General features: G+C 43.4%; 1 protein-coding gene across 1 annotated transcript in view; it reads left to right on the top strand.

Moving 5' to 3' along the window:
• Nucleotides 1–24,151, top strand: part of RSPH3 (radial spoke head 3) — a 145,242-nt gene that overhangs the window by 41,838 nt on the left and 79,253 nt on the right. Inside the window, exons 2-3 of the mRNA XM_069607888.1 lie at nt 6,076–6,163; nt 19,002–19,143. Coding sequence (XP_069463989.1) covers nt 6,076–6,163; nt 19,002–19,143 — 230 coding nt within the window. The remainder of the gene's footprint in view (nt 1–6,075; nt 6,164–19,001; nt 19,144–24,151) is intronic.

The following is a 24,151-nucleotide window of genomic DNA, read 5'->3' as shown; positions in this document are numbered from 1 at the left end:
ATGCTGGGAACGAAGATACACTGCGGGAGGTGAACTGTTACAATGTTAGGCTTTTACGCTAGCTCATGTCCGTCTTGTTCGTGGGAACGTGCTCGCAGCGGATCTACCAGGGTGCTGCGGCAACAAGGATGACTGAAACCCTCCAAGGGTGGGGGCCGCGCTACAGTGCGCTGTGCTCACACCATCTTTACCAGACAAAAATGGTTTCTAGGCCTAGCTACGTTTTAATACGTGTGGGCACTTAATACGTGCGGGCAATGTCTCCAGTGGGTGAGCCCTCCACCACCTGGGCCCGGGTGGCAGGAGGGGACGCCCAAGAGAGCCATAGTCCTCACCTGGGGAGAAAGTGTAGGCGAGGGGGGTCGTCTTGGACCAGTCCTCCCCTACAATCTCCAAGATCTTCTTCAACATCATTAAGATTGGTCAAACGAGACAAACAATCTGCTGTAATGTTCTTTGAACTTGGAATGTATATAACTTTGAAACTGAATTCCTGAAGTCTTGTGACCCATCTCCTAATCCTGCTGGATACCCTGTCCAGACCTTTGGTACTGAATATTTCCACTAAAGGTTTATGATCTGTGTGTATGGTGAATTGTACCCCCCAAACAAAAGACCGGAATTTCTCAATGGCCCACTTGATTGCCAAAGCCTCTTTCTCAATTGTAGCGTAATTCTTTTCTGGTGCTTTGAGTAACCTAGATGCAAAGGCAATTACTAATTCTTGTCCATTATAATATTGCGATAAGGATGCGCCTAAACCCACGTCGCTTGCATCAGTGGTTATTACAGTCTTCCTGCCTCTAACATAACTTTGCAGTGCCGGGGCTTGGGCTAAAGCCTTTTTTATGAATTGGAATTCTTTCTCACTCTTCTTACTCCAGATGAATTTCTTATTCATTTTCATTAGACTCCTCATTTCGACAGTGTGGTCTGAGAAATTCTCTATAAACTTGGCGTAATATTCTGCCATTCCAAGAAAAGTTCTTAGTTGATCTTTGTTGTCTGGAGTATTCATGGATCGGATAGATTCTGCCAAGTCTCTCTTGGGTCTAATACCATCACCAGATATTACATGTCCTAAATATTCAATCTCTTTTCTATTGATTTTCGATTTGGCTTCACTCAAAACCATTCCAGCCTGGTGTAGTTTGTGCAAAACTCTGTTCAACCTCATATCATGTTTATCTTGATCATCTGCAAAAACCAATACATCGTCTTGAAAAAAAACTACACCTTCCATATCACCAAGTATATTCTGCATTATCCTTTGAAAAACTGAAGCCGCTGATATTAACCCAAATGGCATCCTGCGAAATTGATAGAGCCCCTCTGGCGTGATAAAAGCCGTCAAAGATTTAGAATCATCATGTAGTTTAATTTGGTGGTATGCCGCTGTGAGATCTAGTGTGGAAAAAACCCTTGCAGGGCCCAAGGTAGATATTAGTTCTTGTATATTGGGTAATGGGTGTCTGTCAGGAATCACACATTTATTCAACTCTCTCATGTCGACACATATTCTTATTTTTCCTGTGGTCTTCCTAACAATGACCAATGGTGAAACCCATTCCGCTGCATCAATTTTCTCAATTACTCCTTGCATTTCCAATTTGGTTAGTTCCTCCTTGACTTCCTTCTTGAGAGCCAACGGAACATTTCTGAGCTTCTGGGCCACAGGTCTTGATTCCTTTTTTAGCAGTATCCGATGTGAGAAAGGATGTCCTATTACATCATCTCTAAATATTTCACTCTTTATCTTCTGAATGTCACCCATGTATGATCCATCGATTTGGTAAACCATTTCATCAGCATTAGGGTCTAACCGGACCTTGAGCGATTTCTGGTGTGTCCAACTGAGGAGTGCAGACTCTCCGCTTTTAGATACATAAATGCGGCCACTTGCTTTCCTCCCTTTTGAAGTCTAAATTTGCGACTAACCACCCAAGCAATTCTATTCTGACTCCACCGTATGCCTTGGGTTTTACATCAACTTCATGTAAATATTCTGGGCCACATTTCCTCCACATCTCTTCTGGTATCAGCGTATACTTCGCTCCAGAGTCAACCATCATATTGACTGGAAATCCATTCACAACAATTTCAGCTCTGGGGCTCTCTATGTGTGTGTCTTCATCAGTGACCATGAAAACACATTCTTCTTCATCGTCATCATCTCCAATCCAATTAGAGGATTGTTCTTGTTCGCCATTTGGGTTTGTCCTACAGCACCTTGCTATGTGACCTTTTCCCCCACACCTTCTGCAAATCATCTTAAGAGCAGGGCATTCCTTATTGTCAGCCCAGTGGTTTGGGCTACCACATCGGTAACATCCTCTTTGTCTGGTCCTTCCTCTACCATCCTGGGGAAACATGCTCCTGTTTTGACGTTCACCACCTGACGTAGACGTCCTCATCACGTCGGGTCTATTCCCTCTCCTAGATTCGACTCTGCCAGGTCTTCTTGTATTGGCTTGGTTGTTGTACACATCTCTACTCTCGAAGGATCTTCGCCGTAAATTGCTGGTGTTGGGTATTGTTCCGTCTCTTTGTGATCTCACTTTCTTTTTCTTGTTGCCTCTAACTATTCCAATTTCTTCATCTTGATCTGATTGTACAAGACTGATCGATGATTTGATTGATATGTCCTTCATTCTATTTTCTAAGGTAGAAACACACGTTTCTGTGTGCTCGACTTCCTTGGCTAATCTAAGTACAACATCGAGAGTGGGATCATCTTCAGACCAAAGTCTCTCTCTGACCTTGCTGCTCCTGCATTCAAGCATAAATTGGTCTCTGATCCTTTCATCGAGTTGTTGGTTGAAGTTGCAATTCCGGGCCATTTTCCTCAGAGCAGTGACATATTGTTCTACAGATTCTTCTTTCTCTTGAACTCGCTTTCCGAATTTGTATCTTTCTAGGATGGTGCTCATTTTCTTGTCGTAATGTTTATTGAGTTTGGCAATGTCAATTTCATACATGTTCATGTCCCTTGTTTCATCTTCTGTGAGATCAGGCAAGTCCTCAAATTTCTCTTGGCCCGCTGGCCCTAAACAATGTAATAGTAAAGACTTCTTTCTTTCTATACTGTAGTTTACTCCACAAACTACATGTGCATAATGTTCAAAAGCTTTAAGCCATCGCTTCCAGGGAAGTATAGGTTCACCAATTTCTGGTAAAAACATGTGTGGTGGTTGCACTCCTTGCATGGCCATTTTGATTGTATGTAATCGGTTCAAGGATTCAGCTTAAAGTCTGTATTTTGTACAATTTAGAGTACTTTATATTCTCCCTTTTTACTGTGAAGAGGAAGAGTGAGGAGCAATGAGGATCGCTGAAGGATGTAATGAAGATTATGACGTAGGTAAGTTCGTGAGTTTATTTTTTTTTTTTCTTAATGTTAAATTTCCACTGTGAAGAGGAAGATCACGAGGAGTAGTGAGGATTGCCGATTACTCGACGCGGAGTAATGCGTAATAGATTTAGGCAGGCAAAGGGTGTGCACACGGCAGTGGGCAGTGAAATCATAAACAATGTCAAGAGCTGGGCCCGCCTCCTCCGAGAGCACGCAATGTCTATAGTGCGTGGGACGCGGCGGTGAATGAGGCCAGAAATCAACAGCTGGGCCCGCCCCCCTCTGAGAGCACGTAATGCGGTGTGCGCCGGGCGGGGCCCAAAAGCAGTGAATAAATTATCTCGACCGGCAGTCTCTCTCAAAGGATCTTCGCGCGGTTGGGATGCGAACCGCGTTCCTACCTGCAGTGCGGCCGGAGATCCTTCTCAACGGCCACTATTGTGTCTTCTTTTTTATTTGTTTTATCCTCGTCGCCATTGAAGTAAGGAGGGGCAAGTTAATATGAATAAATATATTTTATTCTTTAAACGTTTTATAATTATACTTTAAGTTAATAATATAAATAAACAAGGGACACGACGTGTGCGTCTTCACAGCTCCGCTTCTCCTCCAACTGTCCTTTTCCTCCGTTCCATCTCGTCCTTCCATTCTTCTGCACGAGCATACTCTCGTGCAGATGCACGCTATAAGCAAAGAGGATACTACAGTGCCTTAAACCTACTGAGTCGGATTCAGGCTACTTCATTCACGGCCAGACTCGCACATTTTGTTCTATGCCTACTGACTCTCCCTGTACCCTGCTGTGCCCACCAATCTTCTGTCCCTTTGATGCTTCACTCCTCGTTCTCACCTCCACTCTTTGATGTTACTTCTCCTACCACTCTACTTCGCTACAAATACCTATCCTTATCCGTAACCTTGCACTACCCTCCTCCTCCTTCAACTACTACTCTCCTCCCACCACTCCTTCTACTCTCCTCCCGATACTGCTCTCTTCCCCGCACTATTACTCTACTCCTCCTATGGATACTCTCCTCCCACAAACTACACTAACACCCTCCTTTCAAACTGTACCAGTCACTTCACATTCACTCCCTACTCTCACCACTCTACTCACTCGCCACACACAGGCACACTGATTCTGCAGAACACAAGCCACTGCTCCCTCCTTCCTCAGGCTGGTCTCTTGGTTGTCCTCCACCTCTGACCTCACCAGATAAACTCACACTTCCTGATTCCTGTCCCCTGCTCAAACCCTGCTTCCTCTGAAGATTTGTCAACTCCCCTTTGCCAGTCTGACCTTGTCTTCCCCACCTGTGTTGTGTATGTGCAAGGGGGAATCTTGAAAAGGGGGCTAAGCCCCACCTATTTTCTCTGTGCTAGCTGGTCACATCCCGAAGATGGTAGCCAGGGATGGCCAGTGTCCATGTTCAGGGACGCTGGTTCATTGAGTGTCCCGGTAGGTCTCTTAGGGAATAGGGGATCTTTTTCCCCCCGCTGGTCTAGTGGGTGGTCCGGGTGTTACGCTGGTTTGCCTGTTATTTCCAGCGGCTACGCAAGGTCCTCCGTGTGACCCAGGCAAATTTCCCTTCTACTCTCAATGCGTCAGTGTCTTGACTATATGCTGGAAGTGGCATTTCTGTTCCTTCTCTCTGCAGCCTCTCTATCTCTGCACAGTTGATCTTCGCAGCTGTCAGGCGTTATAGTTCATTATGCTGGTTTACTGCTGCTGTAGAAGCTCTACAGTGGACAGAAAAAGGCTGGCAAGTATCGGTCTTCAGAGGTAAGGCATGACATATGGGTCTGAAAACAACCATGATGGCACAAGGAGAACACAGGAATTGTTGCCCTCTCTATTGCCACCATCCACCTCAGGGGTAGGACTGTCTCTGGGTCGCCCCCTGGTAGGCCTCCCACCCCAGCTGGGAGGGGTTCCCATTCCCTCTCCACAAGGCCAGGCTACTGGCCCTGTCACAGAGTTTTGACAGTTATATACTGGGGTTAATTTTGTAAACCTAGGCTGATTTAGGCTGGAGGGCAAATTAGGAAAATAATGTGGCTAGCTCAGCCTTCATTAAAATATAACCACAGAAGAGGTGCAACTTAAAGGGTAGAACAAGAATTTACTTACCGCCTTGAAATGCACACTCCTTCTGAATTTTGCATCTATAACCCGAACAGTGGAAGCTATAGAAAACTTAAGATCCACTCCTGCAAATTCGAGAAAATGATTTGGGATTTGAATGGTTAGAAGGTTTAATATTTCATAGTAGATATTAGTTTTGTAAATTGCTTTGTGTTTTCAAAGGTAAAATAAAATGAATACCAAAGATCCTGCTGAACTATATGTAAAAGCAACTATGTATTGGTAGATGTATCTCCGGTGGAAGTTAAGTCTAGAGAAACATGCATTTGGAATCGGAAACCCCAGGCTTTGTAATGATCTGCTCCTTTGCTCCCCAAACCTCTTGCAGTATCTTAAAACATGGCTCCTTGCCAATAGTCACTTTGAGGTGGTATGGATGTGTTCTAGGGTACTTGGAGGCTTTGGCAATTTATTGTAAAACAAAAATGATATTGGATTGTTAGGCACCCGAGTGAAACCTTCCTTTTTCCAGCTTCTTATAACCGAGGCAACCTCCCTTCAGAGATTGGTGTGCTCTTTAATACATTGTTGACATCTGGCAACATGGCATTTTATTGATAAACATTTTATATTGCAGGCTAGAAGAAGCAATTCAGTATGGCAACATCATGTATGACAGACGAGTTGTACGAGGCAACACGTACGCACAGTCTACCCTGCCTCTGGTAAGCACAGCGCCTTGCAATTTACTACATTACTTTATCTGTTTTATTCCTGCAGCCAAAGGCCTTTCTTTTTGACCTTTTTCAGTTGGGTATCTAGATCTGGTTTGGGGGATTTCGGCTGTGAGTCCCAGTGAGTTAACATATACTTGTATCTATCTGATCATTACCCTTTGAAGAGACTAGATGGCTTCGTTCATCAGGCACCTGGATTCATGACTCATTCATGTCCCACTGTAGCACTTTGGACCCCTGTGTGGAGAGGCCTTTTCAGGATGGTCTCAGTGGGGGCAGCCTCAAGTCACTCTGAGCCAATTGGGCACAGTTGCAGTCCTGATGGACTGCTATGCTGCGCCAGCTTACATCCTCCATCACATTGCCTCCCGGCATGTGCCTGGAAGATCCTTCCCTGCAGTGCCACACCTCTCAGGTTGTTTGTCATCTGTCGTTTTTGCTCATTGTGCCTCACCCACATTCTTACTTTCTTGGATGTGCTACCTATCCTAATGCCACTTTTGTGTGCCAGGACTTTGATTCACATGTGCCATAGAAGGACCTGTGCTTAACCCGCTCAAATTGCTTAAATATAGGGTAGGAGAAATACTGGGTAAGTCCCAAGTTTTTTGTTTAAGGGGGATTGAGCGGTATAGGGACCACTTAAACAGTATATAGAACAGAACAAACTGCTCAATTACCCCTCTCTTAGTCCACCTTAAGGAATTGCAAGGGAAAAATTCAGATAAATTATCTATTTCATGTATCCAAATTGCATATTAAACGAGAGATTTATGCCAGTAAAGAAGTAAAAACACGTTTTAATCAAATTATTCAGTACACAACCATGTAGTAGGTGCTTTCCACAAGACACCGCATACATTAAGGTAAATTGTTAAAATTAGAAAAGGAAAAAAGTCCAGAAATATCACGTAATATACCAATCGTGACAGTGGTTAGTGAGTGACATTCATGATTCATCACAGTGACATAATATTTTTAAAGTGTTTATCATATTGCATTATGGGGGAACACACTATGAGTGCACAATAAAAGAAAAATTATTTTGCAACCAAAAAAGACAAAAGTTTTTTTAGATGTCTGCGGGATGTCTACATATGTTTCGGCTAACAGATTACATCAACACCATCCCTGGTGTTCTGCTGTTTTTAGTGTAGCCCTCTTCAGGACAGTACATTGCTTTGATAGGTTGACAGGTATTTCAAAAAGTCACCAGTTTGTCACAGTTTTGTTGGATACTGCGAAAAAAACAGATGCGAAAATGTGTATTAGTGACTAATATGGAAAAAAGTCGATTTCTTGTGCTAAGTTAAAACATTGCAGTGTTAAAAACTTTTTGGCAGAGTTCATATGTAATGGGGCTGTTTTGTTTCCCCTACAGAAAACTTTCCACTGACCTTTTAGTCTGTTGTGGTTGGACTAGAGCGTTATTATTTTAGAAAAATATGAGATTTCTTCCTTTCTGTAGATTGCGTTATCCAATAATCTTTTCAAGTTCTGCTTCTCACTTTGTTCAAGGTTGATCAATTTGCAGAATAAATTACTTTCTTGTTTAAGTGCCGTGATTCAGATGTTGTTACTTTCTGATATCTTGATTGTTGGTTTTTAATTTTTCGTTGGGCAGGACCTGTTTGTCAAAGCACCACCTGAGTTACTCAAATTCTTGTCCTTCCATTCCTATGGAATTACAAAAGTTAGATCACTCTTGCACTAACCTCTTTGTTTTTCAACAGCTTAAATGCAGCTGTGGCGCTGTTATTTAGCTTCAAAACAGGCAAAATACTTTGATTGCCAAATGCTCTTTTCTTTTTCTTGGAATTTATCGTCTGTCTTTTCCCTGGACTGTAAAGCAAAGGGAGACAGTCCGAATGTTTTCTAACTTCTGAATGTTTCACTTTTATTAAACGCTCAAGGCGTTTTTAACAGTGACTCTGTGTTCACCGCATAGATGTTGCCGGCGGGAATGCGGAATTCAAGGAAAGGGGTGTTGTCTTTAACGTTTTCTGTGTTACAATAGTTCACAGCGTCCTTGTGGTTCCATCGCTCGCGGGTCTTTTATCTCCAGCTGATCTAAGGGGTAAGAAATGTCCATTCTTAATGGGATATTATTTTATCTGTTCGTGCAACTAACCCGATGTATCTTGTTTGGAGATGTATTACTAAGAGTTTAGTAAAAACCGAAACTGGTTACCCTGCTTGTGTTGGTGAATTTTTTTATCTGTGTCATTACTTTTGATGGTGTGCTTTGCGATTCATTTCTGGAGGGCAAGTCTTGTGGCACTACATCATTTACTTTATCGACTGCCGGTTGTGTGAACATCTGTATCTCTGCAACAGATGTTTGTTCAACGTTAATCTCTGAATCATGTCAGGGGGAGAAACCTATTGTTGGAGACCTCCCTCTTAAAGGTGGTGGCTCTTGCTCAAAAGAAAATACCCCATTCAACTGCTGAATTTAGACCATTTTTGACAGTGTCTAAGTCAAAAATCCATTTCTGTTCACATTTACGGAGTGCTAGGTCTCTCACCGCTCTTTTTGAAATTTGAACCATTTGGATTATGAACCAAAACATTTCACTGGGTTTATGTTTCAGATGTATATAGTGAGCCACAAGAGGTTTGTTGGGAGTCTGATTCCTGATGTTAGATATATGCTATCCTATACAGATCATTATATGTCTTTTGGTCTTTCCGATGTACTGAAGTTGACAAGGACACTGAATGGCATAGACAACCCATTGTGAAGAACAGTTGGTGAACAATTTCAATTGCCAATTTTTCCCTTTTAGGGAAATGTTTTTCAAATTTTTGTCAATGGGCCGACGGAGCAGTTACCACATTTGAAATGTCCCGTGACAGGTGGCAATTCCCAGAGTGTTCTTTGTGTGTCAGTTTTTCTGACTTCTTTTGGATACGTGTGAACTAAATTATCTCTCAAATTGTTTTGCCTTTTTAAAGGCAAACCTTGGTGGTGCTGGGTTGAAGTCTTCAATTTTTATGATGTGCCAATTTTTCAAAACCAGTTTCTGCAGATTGTGGCTTATAGGGATCAAGGTGGTGACGCATGTCATTTTATCCGCAGTTGTTTTGTTCATCGGATTAAGGCATATTTCGCGATTTTCTATTTTTAGCCCGTTTATATGCCATGTTTATTTGTTTTTTTTGGGTATCCTCTTTGTTCTAAGCGTTGTTTGAGTTGTTCCCGTACATCTTATAGTCCTCTAAGCGGGTGCAGTTTCTTCGGACTCTCAAAAATTGGCCAATTGGAAGATATGCTTTTAAACTGGCAGGGTGGTAGCTCTGGTACTCCAGCAGTGTATTTTTGTCCGTCTTGTTTCTGAAAAGATTGGTGATTAGAGTCCCGTCACCCTGGGCTTTAATTTCTTGATCTAGAAAAGGAATAGTTTCGGTGTCATGGGACATCGTGAAGTTGATATTAGTGTTACATTGATTCAGCCACTTGTGGAATTCGAACAGGTGGGTGACTGTACCTCTCCAGACCAAAAGACAGTCATCAATATACCTATGCCAGGCTCTAATGTTTCTTTTATAGTAGTTATTGGTTTGATAGATGGAATTACTTTCCACATAGTCCATGTACAGGTTTGCAATATCTGGGGCGAAAGTCGCACCAATACTTGTTCCATGTCTTTGGTTGTAGAAGACATCTTCGCACAGGAAATAATTTTCCATGAGTGCCAATCTTGCGCATTCCAAAATGAAGGCGGTGGGAACGGTCTTGGTGTAAGGCGCTTTATAAATCAATAAAATACAAATATTCATATTGCATTGGTTGAGATATTGTTCAAGGACATGTAGGCATTGTAGTTGGGGAATGCTGGTGTATAAGGCCACCACATCTAAAGTTACCAAAATGTCACCATGTTCAGTGTGAATGTTGTCTAAGATTTTAATCATACTGGTGGTATCCTTAATGTATGATTTCGTTTTTAACACAAATGGTCTCAGGAACCAGTCAACATAAATGGACAGAGGTTCAAGGATGGAGTCTATGGCTGAGACAGTAGGTCTCCTTGGCGGTGTTTTGCTGTTTTTGTGCACTTTAGGCAGCAGGTAAAAGGCTGGAATAGTTGGATTGGTCTTGGTCAGGAACATCTTTTCATCATGGTCAATCCACCCTTCTTCTTGGGCATGTAACATTAGACTTGATATTTCTCCTTTAAGTCACAATGTAGGGTCTCCTTGTAGTTTATAAAATTTCTGATTGGAATGTTGAGACTTCACTTCTTCATTGTATGCGTTTTTGTTCCATAGCACAATGCCCCCTCCCTTGTCTGCAGGTTTTATGACGAACAGGTCGTTCTTTTGTAGATCTTTCAGCGCTTGTCTTTCGATGGGGCACATATTATCTTTTGAGAAATTCCTTGTAGATAGTAGTTTCTTGGTCTCTTCGATAATTTTATTTTCAAAGGCAGCGATGGCCGGACGTATCATGGTTGTTGTTGGACAAAATGTAGATGGTAATTTTAAGCCTGTTATTCTTTTTCTTTTTCTTTGTCGCTCGTTGGAGGATTTCGGAAGAAGTATTTTAAGCGGATCGTTCAGAAGAATTTCTGTAATTCAATTTCTGTTTAGAAATTTTCAGCCTTTTTGACAGGGACGAAACTTAGTCCTCGACTTAGTACTTTGATTTCTCCCTTAGTAAGTACATGTGTAGAGAGATTGAAGATAGGTATCACCAGTTCTGGATAGGGCAGTTCCAGTTCTGTGTTTGCATGCGTGGTGGGCCTTTTCGTCGATTGCGGCCTCCTCGGCCCCTCCCTTGAAAAAACTGTTGTTTCTGCCTCGTGACGTGTTTGTATTCGTGCTATTATCAGGGTCACTGCTGGTGGTACTATTGGTGGTATTGGAAAAAGTCACATATTGTTTCTTTGGTATCCATTTCTTCCTCTTTGAGGACCTGATTTATTGAGGTTGTCATAAAACGTTTCAACAAGGTATGGATATGTTTTTTGTTTCCTTGTACATGTCGATGTCTTTTTTTTTAGTTTCCAGATTTACTTGTCAATGGTTATTTTTTTGAACTTATTAATTTCTTCCTCAATTTTCTCAAGCTTTTGTTCTCCGTGATAACTAAATCTGATTTTATTTTTTCTTCCAAGATGTTAATTTCTGCTTGTTGTTCTTTGGCCCCTTCTTGTGCGATGTCTATAATTAGGATGAGCCAATCTCTCAAGCACTTATTCCCAATGCTGCTGAATTTTCCTTTGAATTTAGCGTTATCTATGAATACGCGAGGGATGTTTTTGATCTGCAGGCCTTCAGGGTTGATGCCAGCTTTTAAGTATGCCAACATTAGCTGACCATGAGATTCCGTCCTTATTAGCTTCTTTTTCTTCTGTGTCAATATCTCAAAATCGTTTCCCGTAGTGTTGGTCGTCGGGGTAATTTCTTCAGGGGTCATTATTGACGGTTGATTTATTCATTTTTGATAATATTCATCTGTAAACAAAACCAAATTGACAGCTTCCATCTTTGTTAGCTGTAGAGTTTCCCCCTAATGCTTGCTTGTAGATACGAAACTGTCTGACAGTGGTCAGCACACAGTGTTTAACCCAACAAGAGCCGGGTTGTCCTATTGTAGGAGAAATACTGGGTAAGTCCCAAGTTTTTTGTTTAAGGGGGATTGAGCGGTATAGGGACCACTTAAACAGTATATAGAACAGAACAAACTGCTCAATTACCCCTCTCTTAGTCCACCTTAAGGAATGGTAAGGGAAAAATCAGATAGATATCTATTTCATGTATCCAAATTGCATATGAAACAAGAGATTTATGCAGTAAAGTAAACAAAGTAAAAACACATTTTAATCAAATTATTTAGTACACAACCATGTAGTAGGTGCTTTCCACAAGACACCGCATACATTAAGGTAAATAGTTAAAATTAGAAAAGGAAAAAAGTCCAGAAATATCACGTAATATACCAATCGTGACAGTGGTTAGTGAGTGACGTTCATGATTCATCACAGTGACATAATATTTTTAAAGTGTTTATCATATTGCATTATGGGGGAACACACTATGAGTGCACAATAAAAGAAAAATTATTTTGCAACCAAAAAAGACAAAAGTTTTTTTACATGTCTGCGGGATGTCTACATATGTTTCGGCTAACAGATTACATCAACACCATCCCTGGTGTTCTGCTGTTTTTAGTGTAGCCCTCTTCAGGACAGTACATTGCTTTGATAGGTTGACAGGTATTTCAAAAAGTCACCAGTTTGTCAAAGTTTTGTTGGATACTGCGACGTAGGCCTCTTCCTTACATGTGCTACTCATCTGCTCCTCAAGACAAGAATTCCATCTCCACACTGTTGCTTCATTATTAGATATTTGTGTTTCACTTGCTCCATTACACTCTTCTCAACAGGCTCCCAATTCTCAAAGAAGCGGGTCACCTGGTGTGGTGATACATTTTTATTGCAGGTTTATCAACTAGAAATGCTGTATATAGGTTACAACGATGTTAAATATGAGAACACCTAGTGGAAAATAAACCATGATAGAGTAGTCGGGGGCCTTAGAGCATAATAAAAACCATGAACTCAAAAAGTAGAGCTAACACGGGCCAAGAAGCAATGCTGTTTATTACAGCTAGAACACAAATCAAACAGACCAGTGGATAGGCTCTAATCGAAAGGCTGACATCAGAATGGAATACGTACAGTAGTTTTATACCAAGAAATACAATGGTCGGAAATCCATCGAAACAGTTACAAGTTGGAGAATTCACTTTTTGGGTTTCCCTGGGATGTCATTGGTTCAGAAGGTCCTCGAAGCTTACGTTGATTAGTGAAATTTAATTAAACCATACATTTTAACAGTTTAACAGTTTCCCATTACAATACCTCCCCATGTGGTACCACATGTATTCACACACCACCCCCGAAAAACATGTTATTACTGAAGTAACATTTGTGCTAACTGCCTGAACTTTATTACACTGCCATTGGTCGGCACCATTGAGAATGGAACACGAGACACCCTGCAGCTGGTGGGAAAAGGGATATTCACCCGATATCTGTTGTGTGATGAGTTTCGCAAACAATGTGATAGTTTGGAGTCTGGCCACCTCCACAGAGCTCATGAACTTACCGTCTGATTGGTTCTCCCAGGAACACCGCTCCATCCAGCGTTCCTTTTCCACAGCCACCTGCCGATGGGCATCAGCAGTCCTGTGACTGGTACAGAGTCACCCTACCTGCTGCCGTGTAGGACAGCTAGTTTGGGTGACTGCCCTGTAATTACATCACCTTGTTCTAGTTATGTTGTTTTTTTCACGTGATGAGTAGCTTACGCCCCACCCCCCTTTAGATATCGCCGTCGTATTGGTCACAGGTTTCAGATCAAGGTTTCCCAAGTCCAGCCTGCCCGAGGGATGTCCCACTACGTGTGTAAATGATGATGCTATTTTTACACTTCGCTAGCTAATCATAGGACAGTATCTTGGACTGTGTATACACCCAATGAATCCTTACCCCCTACCATTCCCAGTGAAGCCCTTTGTACGGGGTGTCTGTGGCTTAGAATGCCTGTGTCATTCTCATGTACCTGCCCCCAGCATCCCCCTGTCTGGCGCTGAATTATCACCTCTAATCCAATAGTGTGTATGAGGGGTCTAAGTGGGGCAATACAGTTTTAATGTGGCAATACAGAAGATGTTTGCTGTGTTAATGCCATTGAGCTTGGAAGGCTGTCCTTTAGGATTCTGTTGTAGGTCTGCAATGAAGTAGGTGACCTTTGATATAGATAAGGACATTTCAGTAAAGGAACAAGGCAGGGGATGGAACTGGAATAAGTGAAATGTGGCTGATTCAAGTTGTATAGGGTATTAGGGCAGTATAGTGTTTGAGGAGACATGAGGATTCCGGTGGATTTAACTTGAGTGCAGCAGGTTTGTGGGGTCAGGTTGTGGATAGATTAGAAGATTATGGTAACTCACTCACTCCTCTCCCTATAACTGTACTGATTAACATCTTCATTACAATAATAGAGACAGAGGGCCTCATTACAACCTCGACGGAAGCCATGGCGCTATTGACGGCATGGCTGCCGCCGAAATTGCGTCCGGGTTCCCAGAATGAGGAATTACCGGGCCATTCCGAGTTCGGAGGGCCCGGTAATTCCTCCTTCTAGGAACCCGAACCCAGACCTTCCCCATTCCCATTTCAGCCCCCATAGGGCTGAATGGGAATGGGCAAGGGAGCAAACAACGGGCCGATTACGAGCGGCCCGTTGTTTGCTCCCTCCTCCCCTCGCGGGACCCGGTCCGCACGTCTGGTAAAAACCAGACGTGCGGACCGGGTCCCGCGAGGGGACCTCATAATCAGGCGGGACGGGGTTGACGGCACCGGCACCCTTAACGGTGCCGTTAACCCCGTCCCGCCTGGGTTATAATGAGGCCCAGAATGTTTTAAGTGAACCGGACCATATGCTCTGCTGTCTCCAAGGTGAGCGAGCAGTAGGTACTTTGGAAAAGTAGGTAAAGTGAGCTAATGTTACTTTCATTCCGAGACAATGGGCCTCATTATAAGTTTGCCGGTCCGGTAGTAATGGCGTTGGTAAGCTACCGGTGCCATTACTACCAGACCGGCAAACTACGAGGTCTGCTCGCGGGTGCCTTTTTGCCCACCAGGTCTGACCTGGCGGGCGTACCAGCACTTGCAAAGAGAGCATGTCGGATGCACCGGTACCATTCACGAATGTTGCCGGTGCATCCGTCTTCCCCATTCCCATTGAGCCCTATAGGGCTCAATGGGAATGGGGAAGAATATTTTCTGGGGCCCGTGAATGGGCAATTACCGGGTCCGGCAAGGCCGTAATGACCCGGTAATTGCCCATTCGCGGGTGCCGAAAAAAAAATGATACCGGTTGCAATATCATAATGAGGCCCAATGTTTAATTAACTCTTTGTTGTATTGGCAGAGGAGGTATCTACTGTGCTGTGTACTTTAAAAGAAATGAACAGTGCTCTGGTGTTCACTCGCTGGATCACAGTTGATAAAGAAATGGGACAAAACTCAGAGGGTTTTCAAGGCATTAAGAAAGTAAATCGCATCCAAGGAGTGATGGGAATACAAATTGAAGACGCATTGCCGAAAATAAATCCTTGCATCTTGCAAGGTCGGCTTGGTGATAGAAATGGTCTTCATGCTCGGGTGGCAGAGGATGGCCTGTACGCTGTTGCTCTTAGGAATGTTAATGAGTTTCTATCACACTAGCTGCACACTAAATTAGCAGGCACCATAGCAACCCCAAAAGCACACTCAAATCTGTGTTTAAGTTTGTGCCAAGACTTGTGAGAGAGTTGAGTGGTTCTCATTCACTTGCCTGAGCCCTGAGCAGGGGAAGGGACGGACCAAGTTTTATGTACATATGTTTAGGAAAGCAGGTGGATTAGGTTCCTGTGAATTACAAGTAGCTTTGGGGCGAGGAGTTTTGGATCCCATTGTATGTTACTGTGCACTTTCCTTAAATGACCATTTAGCTCTTAAAAACCATATCAAGATTTTAGTGCACTGCCCACGGATTGAGAGATGAGGAGGCAATGAGACACCACCGCCCCCAGGATGGAGACATAACTTCGGAACGGTCTATAGTGTTTGACTGCGAAAGTAGCCAACCATAACAAAGTAATGTTCTTTGGGAAGGGCCGACCACTTACTAGTCTTTCAGAAACTGTTTCTAAAAAAGGTGGTTTGGAACTCTATTGTAAACCTCAAGTGATTTTGTTGGGTTGTGAGTCTCTTTAGTAGGGTGTTCTTTATGTGGGACTCAGAATATGATTAAGTTACTTCACCGATGTGGCACCTACTGCCCCTGTCCGCTTAACACTACTCGGGAGTGGCAAACAAATATGGGCTCTTCTTCACAGATAACAGTGATTATATAAAGAAGGGAATTAACTGTGATTACGTGATACCCCCTGCCGCAAATCAGCAATGGGCTAAATGCCCAAGTGAGGAAATGGAGATATGCAGACCACACATGTTCCGACAGCCTTCACCCTTTGCTGTTAACCCATCAGAAGGCCTCTTAGTTTGCCACAAAGAAACTAATGAGTGAGTAGTCATGTACATGATCTGGTCACAGGGCTGCTTCAGTGGCAGGTGGTGAACTTTTGATACAAAATTTGCTAAAAAGCAATGGGATGCATAGGCAGTTTAGAAGGGGAACATGCAAGATAGTCGGTATGTGGGCATCACGCTAAAGTGGTTGATGAATAATTAGTGGGAGCTAGGTTTACCCCTGTGAAGGGGGTCTCAATAGCTAGGAACATTGGAACTGTGTATTGGAAACACCCTGCAGACACCTGACCTGCCAGAGAGAAACCGCACTCTCGGATCCTTCGAATTGGTTTACTGTCTTATCTCAACATCCTGCTGCCAATTTCACAAACAATAAATGAGAACATTCAAGTGGCTCTATTCCTTCTGACAGTAAGTGCACAGCATGTTTCGGGAATTGCTAGTTCCCTCTGTCAGGTGCATTGTGGGAAATAATACATCACCAAGTGAATAAATATGCATGCATTACATTCATGTAAGCTTAGACCGCTATGACGTAGGATCGCCAGAACACACAAAAGTCACATAGGAAGTTCATGCAAGGTTCATGAACTGTGTCAGAATGGGCGGGGAACAAAAATGTATGGGTTGTCAGTGACTCAACAAATAATGAAGTGATTCTTTAGTAAAGATGTATGGATGGATTAAATCAAGTTTTCACAAGGGGCTAACTTTGGGGATGTGGGACCAACCCCCGCCCCCTCAATTCCCTATCACAGCATATGGTCTTATGGATATACCACCCAGCTGGCGTCTTGACAGTCCCTTTCCTAGGGGTATAGCACTCTGCTTGCTTCTTGGCAGACTCACACCAGCAAGCATTTCTTCATCCCTTGCTCAGGGTTATTGTCAGCCTCAGATGTTCTCCCCCTCTAGCCGTGGGTCTCGCTGCTGTGGCAATCGTTAATACTTGTCAGTACACTCCTACAAGCAAGTATTGTGCCCCCCTTGCATAGGGTTGTATTGCTGCTGTGATATCGATCAGGGGTGGACTGGGAACTAAGAGGCCCTGGAAATAATTACTGGGGACCAAAAGAGGCCCTGGAAATAATGTTCAAAGTGGCCCCATATGACACATTTTCAGCAAGCCCAATGCTTTTCCTATGAGAACATTTGGAAATACCACACAAAAGAGGCCCAGGGTGCAGAGGCCCACGGGGAAATCTCCAGAGTTCCCTATGGGCCAGTCCACCCCTGATATCGATACTCTCCAGCCAGGGGCCCCACTCTTCAGCCAGGATTAATTCAAAGGAATAAAGTCCTATTAATTTGCTTCCAGGCTTTGTCCAAATCTTCTTGCACCCACATGTGCATGTGATGTAAGGTTCTAGTCTGAACGTTCCCTGAAACGGCTCTATTGGTCAGTATTTCCTCTTCCTGGTTCTCCAACTTCTATTCCACTCCTACTCGATCATCCTTCATTTCTGCACCCTGGTCTGTGATACAGATAATGCACAAAGGAACAAGGACACATGCATTGAAAGCAATGCAATTCCTACACTATGTGCAGATACAGCCTCCACACGCTTTATGTCTCCGGTGTGGTGGAGAAATTACCACTCACGACGCCGGTGGATTTATTAGTAAAGTAGTAGCATAACATAATCAAACTGCAGCACATGACTTCAGCGCAAGTGATCCCCTCTTCCCTCGGTGCACCTTGCTTTTATACCCAAAGGGACACATGCGTTTCAATGAAAGGGGGTTGGGGGTCCCAACAGGGCATGGTCTTACCTTGAAACATTGTTGCTGACAGATAACAACCCCTCAATATACAAGCCTTTGATACTAGCTGCAGTCTGTGAGATGGTGATATCAGGGAGGACAGCATAGCATAATATATTTAGTCAAGGTGAACATACTCCATAAAGATTCACACACACAGGTGAGAGTACTTCCAGTATGATGGCTTCTTCTACCTACTAATGCCACTTTTCATACGAAAGCGAGAATATAAAACACGCTTGCATATGCCAAAAGGGAAATGTATTAGAAGCGAGAACTGTGAAGGTGACCATTCTTAAATGCCAGGCAAAGTGCTTTCACAGAAAACATATGTGCAGTACACTTTACCGTCTCGCCGCACACAAGCTAGAAGCAGTGGTTTAAACATGGCAGTTTCCAGCCTGTGCTCAATGGTATACCGTGGTAATATGCTAGGGGAGTAAATAAAATGTTCAGTCCCCCCCCCCCCCCAAACCACCCGGTCATATACACAAACACTCGGTCGCACAGACATTCAGGAAATCACTGGCTAAAAACATTGTTTAAGAAGAGTTGTTACAACCTATAAAAAGGTAAAGTATATGAATGTTAGGAATTGCGACGTCAATGTTAGTACCAGCACTCCAAAACAAAAACTGTAAAGTCTACAAAACGGGAATGCCAACCTTCAGTTGCAAACACTTAGTCTAAATTAGTGACTTCCCTTATGCAAACAAATTCCACCCATATCACTGTCCTCATTACGAGTTTGGCAATCGGAATGACCATTACCACCACTTGATTCAGGGGATTCACCGCTAGATTACGAGTGGTGGTAGGTGGAGTTAGTCCCCATTTTAGTAATGTGTTTGGTGCCAATAGAAATGGTAAGTTGGTCTCGGCGGGGGGAATGGGCACATTTGCAAGCGTTCTGGCACTGCAATTTGACGTTAGTGATTATTCTGTTGTATGTCTTTTCTATAGTTGTGTATGGTTGACGCCGAATGTTTATTTTCCAATCCTCTTCGTAGGGTGCCCAGCCTGATCCTTTGGAGGTTCAGAGGCAGCAGGAGATGCACAGAAGAGCCATTGCAAAGAAAAGGGCAAAGGAACAGCTTCGAGCAAGGACCCCTGAGGCAGTGGAGGGTAGAAAACATGTTGATGTGCAGACAGGTATAACAATGCAAAGATTTTCCTGTGCTTCCTGGCCACTATATATTACTTGTAATGTGTGGCTGAGCTTTTGGGAGATATGTAATTTCCACAGTATTGTGCTTTATTTGTTTCCTCTTCACCCCTCCGTATGCCTACTCCCTCCATCCTTCTCTCTCTTGATTGGGTTCTGTAACCAGAGCCTTGATGCCCATGGGTGCTGCATGATTTATAAATGCATAAATAAATAGATAAATAAACTGGCGTTGTAGCGCTACGCTGTCTGTGCACAGGTTTCTTGAAATGTCAACTTAAACGCTGCCAAAAGCACAACACATAGAATAAATGGGGGATGCCCATACCAAATGTTCTCCGTGGAGTGACTCGGGCGGGATAGGAGCAGGCTGTCAAGAGACCAGCACCTGTAAAATCTCTAACTGTACATGAAGGGTGTCATCTGGCTTTCAAGCCCTGGCAGTGGATGGATTCTGCCACAAGGCCATGCAAAAATGTGAGCCCGCTTGATTGTAGGTCCTGCTTTTCTGTCTGGTGTAGGTCTCTGTTACTGTAAGACTGAAAGAAATGAAAGGCCACTGTACCCAACTACCATGTCCAAAGTAAGACCCATCTGGAACCTGTGGGAATTCAGCACCATGGGGCCTCATCACGAGTTGGCCGGTATCCTGGTGGTAACTCTGCAAGAATACCACTGAGCGCAATTACCATTACTGCTACTTCGTCTGGGGATATTACCGCTGGATTTCAAGTGGTGGTGGTTGTGTAAGTCCCCATTTTGTTTAGAGTCCATTGAACTTACTGTGACCCTTTTCAGCACAATTACTGCAGCTGTAATTCCGATGTGGTAATTGCACCGAAAATGGGTGGGAAAGGGACGGATTTATCTCCAGCTCAGAGCTGGAGGTGAATCCTCCAAATTTCCACCCAACTCATAGTTGGGTGGTACGGTAATGCGGCGGTAACGCGATTACTGCCTCACTTTTTTACCACACTGCCCAACTTGTGATGAGGAATATGGCTAAAAATTTCAGTGAAATCTAATGGGGTTGCATTGGGAAGAAAATATGTATATAGTGGCAGTGAAGGACCACAAAAGTGGGTAACAGTAGAAACATGGACTTTGGAGAAGGTCATGAATCCAGAAAGTGCAGGTATTCTTCTGGCCTTCCTTTCAGATCTCGACTTGAAAGTCAGTCTTATCCCAAGTGGCACAGGCTGATCCTGGAGATCCCCTTCAAAGGTACAGTTTTGTCATTAAAATATGACTTTCGGCAAGGCTTCAATTCGAGTCCATAGCCTAGAGTTCCTTGAGGTTTGTAGCACAGAGAATGGCCTTCCAAGTGTCTGAAAATATGCAGCCAAGAGAGTAATGGACTGCCAGACCCTCTATATGGTTTTAATAAAGATAGAGGCTGCTCCTCGCGAACTCTTATTTTATTTAGGGCATCCTTTCAGATTTGCATATCAGCAATCCTCTTCATTTTCTTGCTTTGGCTTCACACCAGTAGAAAGCTTGTATATGATGAGACCTCCAAAGTGCTAAATAAGGATGTTTGAACTTTGTATTGTCTCTTTATCGACTACACTTGTGATTCTGTCGTTAAGCAGCCACACAACGTGTGTATTACTTGCTAGACCACTCGCTGCCTAAAAATAGCAGAAACTAAAGGTAACTTTTTCTCTATCTAATGGTTGTAATCTTCGTTAATATGCCACAATCATAATAGCAAATTCTAGTATGAAAATTCTAAAATGCCGTTTGATCTTTGCAATGTCAACTCCTCGTAGTGTCAGGGAAAACCTCCTAAATCTTCCAGAAAATGATCGTGCAACAAGGTTTTTCTGCTGTCAAAGGATGGAATCCTGTTCTAAATAAATGTCCACTGGCCAGTCCTATGGATATATTATACAGACTCTCTTGCCGTGAATCCATGATTTGTGGTCCCTTCTAATCACAAACTGCATTCCGAATTCACATGAGAAAATGCCAGACCTCCCACTAGGCCCAGTTCTCCATGTCCAAGGCTGGAAACCTCTTTTCTCTATCGTTCAAGGCCTTTGAGGCAAAAGCACTGGAGACTGCTTCCCTATTCTGCAATTGAATCAGAACTGCACATGCACCCTTCAGAACCACATCTACAGGCACCATAATAGTAACACAACATTAAAATGGTGAAGAAAAGGCACATTTAAAACTGCATACCCTTGTCCAACCCAATGATGTCCCTTTTGAAAAGTTGGGTCAAAGCAGTTGTTTTCTCTAAAACATTTTGCAAAAATGTAGAGTTGAACTAGATGAGTCTTAGAAAGTACCACAGCCCATCCTTATCCCCCTTATCCTCCAGCACCCAGCCTTGCAGCATGGCCACAGTCAATTATCTCAGGTCTCAATAACCCGCCTGTTATGGTATGCCCCAAAAGCAATATCTGGTTGACTTTAAATTGGAATTTCTCACTTTTTATGGCCAAACCCACTTCCTGAAATGTATCTAAAGTGATGCAGAAAAGCCTATCATGCTCACTCTGATTCTGCACACATCTGAAGCTCTAAATGTCACAGTGCCGAGGAACCATATTGTCCATCATTAATTGGACTGGCCGTAAGTCAAATGGCATTCATTTGCACATTTGTGTCTCTGTGGGAATGACAAAGTGAATACCTGTAATAATTCATGCATGGCCACCAGATAGATGACCGTCACTTAAGAGATCCAGTGCAGCGATCCACTCAACGGTGTCCATAATATCTAGTGTCTTGTTTATCTCAGGAATCCGTTGCCACTCTACCATTATAGCTTCATTAAATTCTCACACGTCAGTGAACACGAAAATCCTACTGTCCACCCTTTGGGTATTTACAATGAGGGAGAAGCACACACTCGAGTCAAATCGAGTTGGAAAACACCTTCACATTTTTCCTTAGCCCCCACTTGTATGTGTCTGACCATATCTACAACAGGTTTTGCATCACATTTTCATTTCATTTAATGGCTGAATCCTTTAATTTTTCAATTGTTACTAAAATCATTGGGGTACCCCTTTGGAATTTACTCACATTTCTCATACTCGCCTTCCACAGTCTGTGCCTGCTTTACTTGCACCAGCTTGAGCTTAGTCTGCTATTTCCATTGGTGTTGTCAACCCAATAAAATATCCCCTTTGTCAGCTTTCAAAATCTTGCCAACAATTTCATGTTGCCACATAAAAAGATCAGGGGCTAATAGCAAGCTTTTTTTTTTTACTTCATCCCTCTTACCCTCTCCACCCACGTTAATTCTTAAAGGTATTCTGGGATAACCATGTCTAAGTAGTCTCATAGTCAGCAGGTATTCTTACAGCCTTCCCCTAATCGTTTCATCCAGCACAGTTGCTTTATATGGTTCTTCATCATCAAGCAGAAGGACTATCTCCTTCTTCTGCACCGCAACCTTTTTATACATGTATTTATCATGTTCGCTTTGAACCTGGTTTCCCTTCCTTCTAGTTTTCCCCATTGTTAATTACCCCTTGCAAACCAGGCATAATGACCCTTTTCTTAAATTTCATACCCTGTTATTGGGGATCTCCTTGTCCTTACCCAAATGTCCCATCAATTGGCATTGGGTGTCTCAGTTCACTTGTAGCGTCTGCGAGGAACGCCCTACACACCACTTCTAGCACACCAGTGAAACCTCACGGAACACGTGGGTTTCCCCAGGTTGGTCAAAACGGAGGCAGGAGGAAAGCACAAACACTAACGATGAGGGCCCCCAGGCTGTGGAAAGAAAAGGAGACTGTTAGAATCCCTCTATACTTAGATCAAACGTATTTTTTCGGAAAAGGTAACGAACACCTACTTGGAGCAGAGATTATATTGGCGAAGAACCTAGTTGGTACAGGATTTCCCCCCCGAGCACTGAGTCCATAGGTCAGGAAAACTGCACAGCAGCAGGAGGTGCGACAAAAGAAAAAAAGAGAAAAAATAATGTGAGGGATCTGACGCACAGACGCTGAATAAGGGATAAGGGGGAGGAGGAAGTTAATATTCCAGTCAAATGTGAAGAACCAGTAATCCAGTGAGGAGGAGGAGGTCGTTTTCCAGAAAAGGTTACAAAAAAAAGTATAACCAAAAAATTCAGAAAATATTGATCCAGTTAAGCCAAAATCCAAAGTGTGGTGGGTATACTTGGGAGAAGTGGCTTAGGGCTGTGATGAATCTGATGGTGTCATCACTCCTTTCCTAACGGTAACCTTTTTCCATGTGGCCAGGGGACTGCAGCCGCTAGCTCATCCTGAACTTGGTGTTGGCTACATGAGGGAAGATCACATGGGGGACATGACTTTCAAGGGGGTGATGCATCATCCAGCGACTTCTGTTCCTCATGCTTTAATGACGTATTACCATATTTTGCTGAGGATCAGAAGCACAGAACGCGGTCTAGTTGTGGAGAACCGCTGATGAGTGCCGCCTCATTTAAAAGGCACATCCAGTTTAGCTCGGAGAGAGACCGCTGCCTGGAGAAGTGCTGAAGAGCTGAGACTGCTGAAGAGGAAGGAGAACAGGAGTGCAGAGGGTGACACAGGGAGAAGGGCCCCCTTGTCGCGCTGCCCGGGGCAACTTTCCTTCAGGGCTCTGGCCTGTCTGTGGCTAGGGATCAGTATCCCCCGATGTTAAGCCAGCTGTGGAAGCGGCTATCCCTGTGAAGCTAGTAGTCAAGGGAGAGCCTAGCAGGAAGTGAGAGGTGAAGAAAGCCACCTCCGAGAATTGAGATCCAGGTGGAGAAGGGACTGGGAAGCAAATGTTGAGAGAGCCGCCACACACTGAAGGAACCCGAATGCCACAAACGGGACCGAGAGAAGCATGCCTCCCCGAATGCTGTGTACCAAAGAAACGGTTACGCTGAGGGAGAGACGTGTGCTAGATATCCGGGAAGCTATGGGGAAGAGTAAACCAATAAGAATAATGGGGCGAAGGACCCCAAAGGAGTGAGTGAGCCTAGGAGAATGTAATGGATATTGGCAAAGAGGTAAA

Source organism: Ambystoma mexicanum, chromosome 4q (genome assembly GCF_040938575.1).
Source record: "Ambystoma mexicanum isolate Mex_15411 chromosome 4q, UKY_AmexF1_1, whole genome shotgun sequence".
Classification (NCBI taxonomy): Eukaryota; Metazoa; Chordata; class Amphibia; order Caudata; family Ambystomatidae; genus Ambystoma; species Ambystoma mexicanum.
This window is presented reverse-complemented; position numbering and strand designations above follow the sequence as displayed.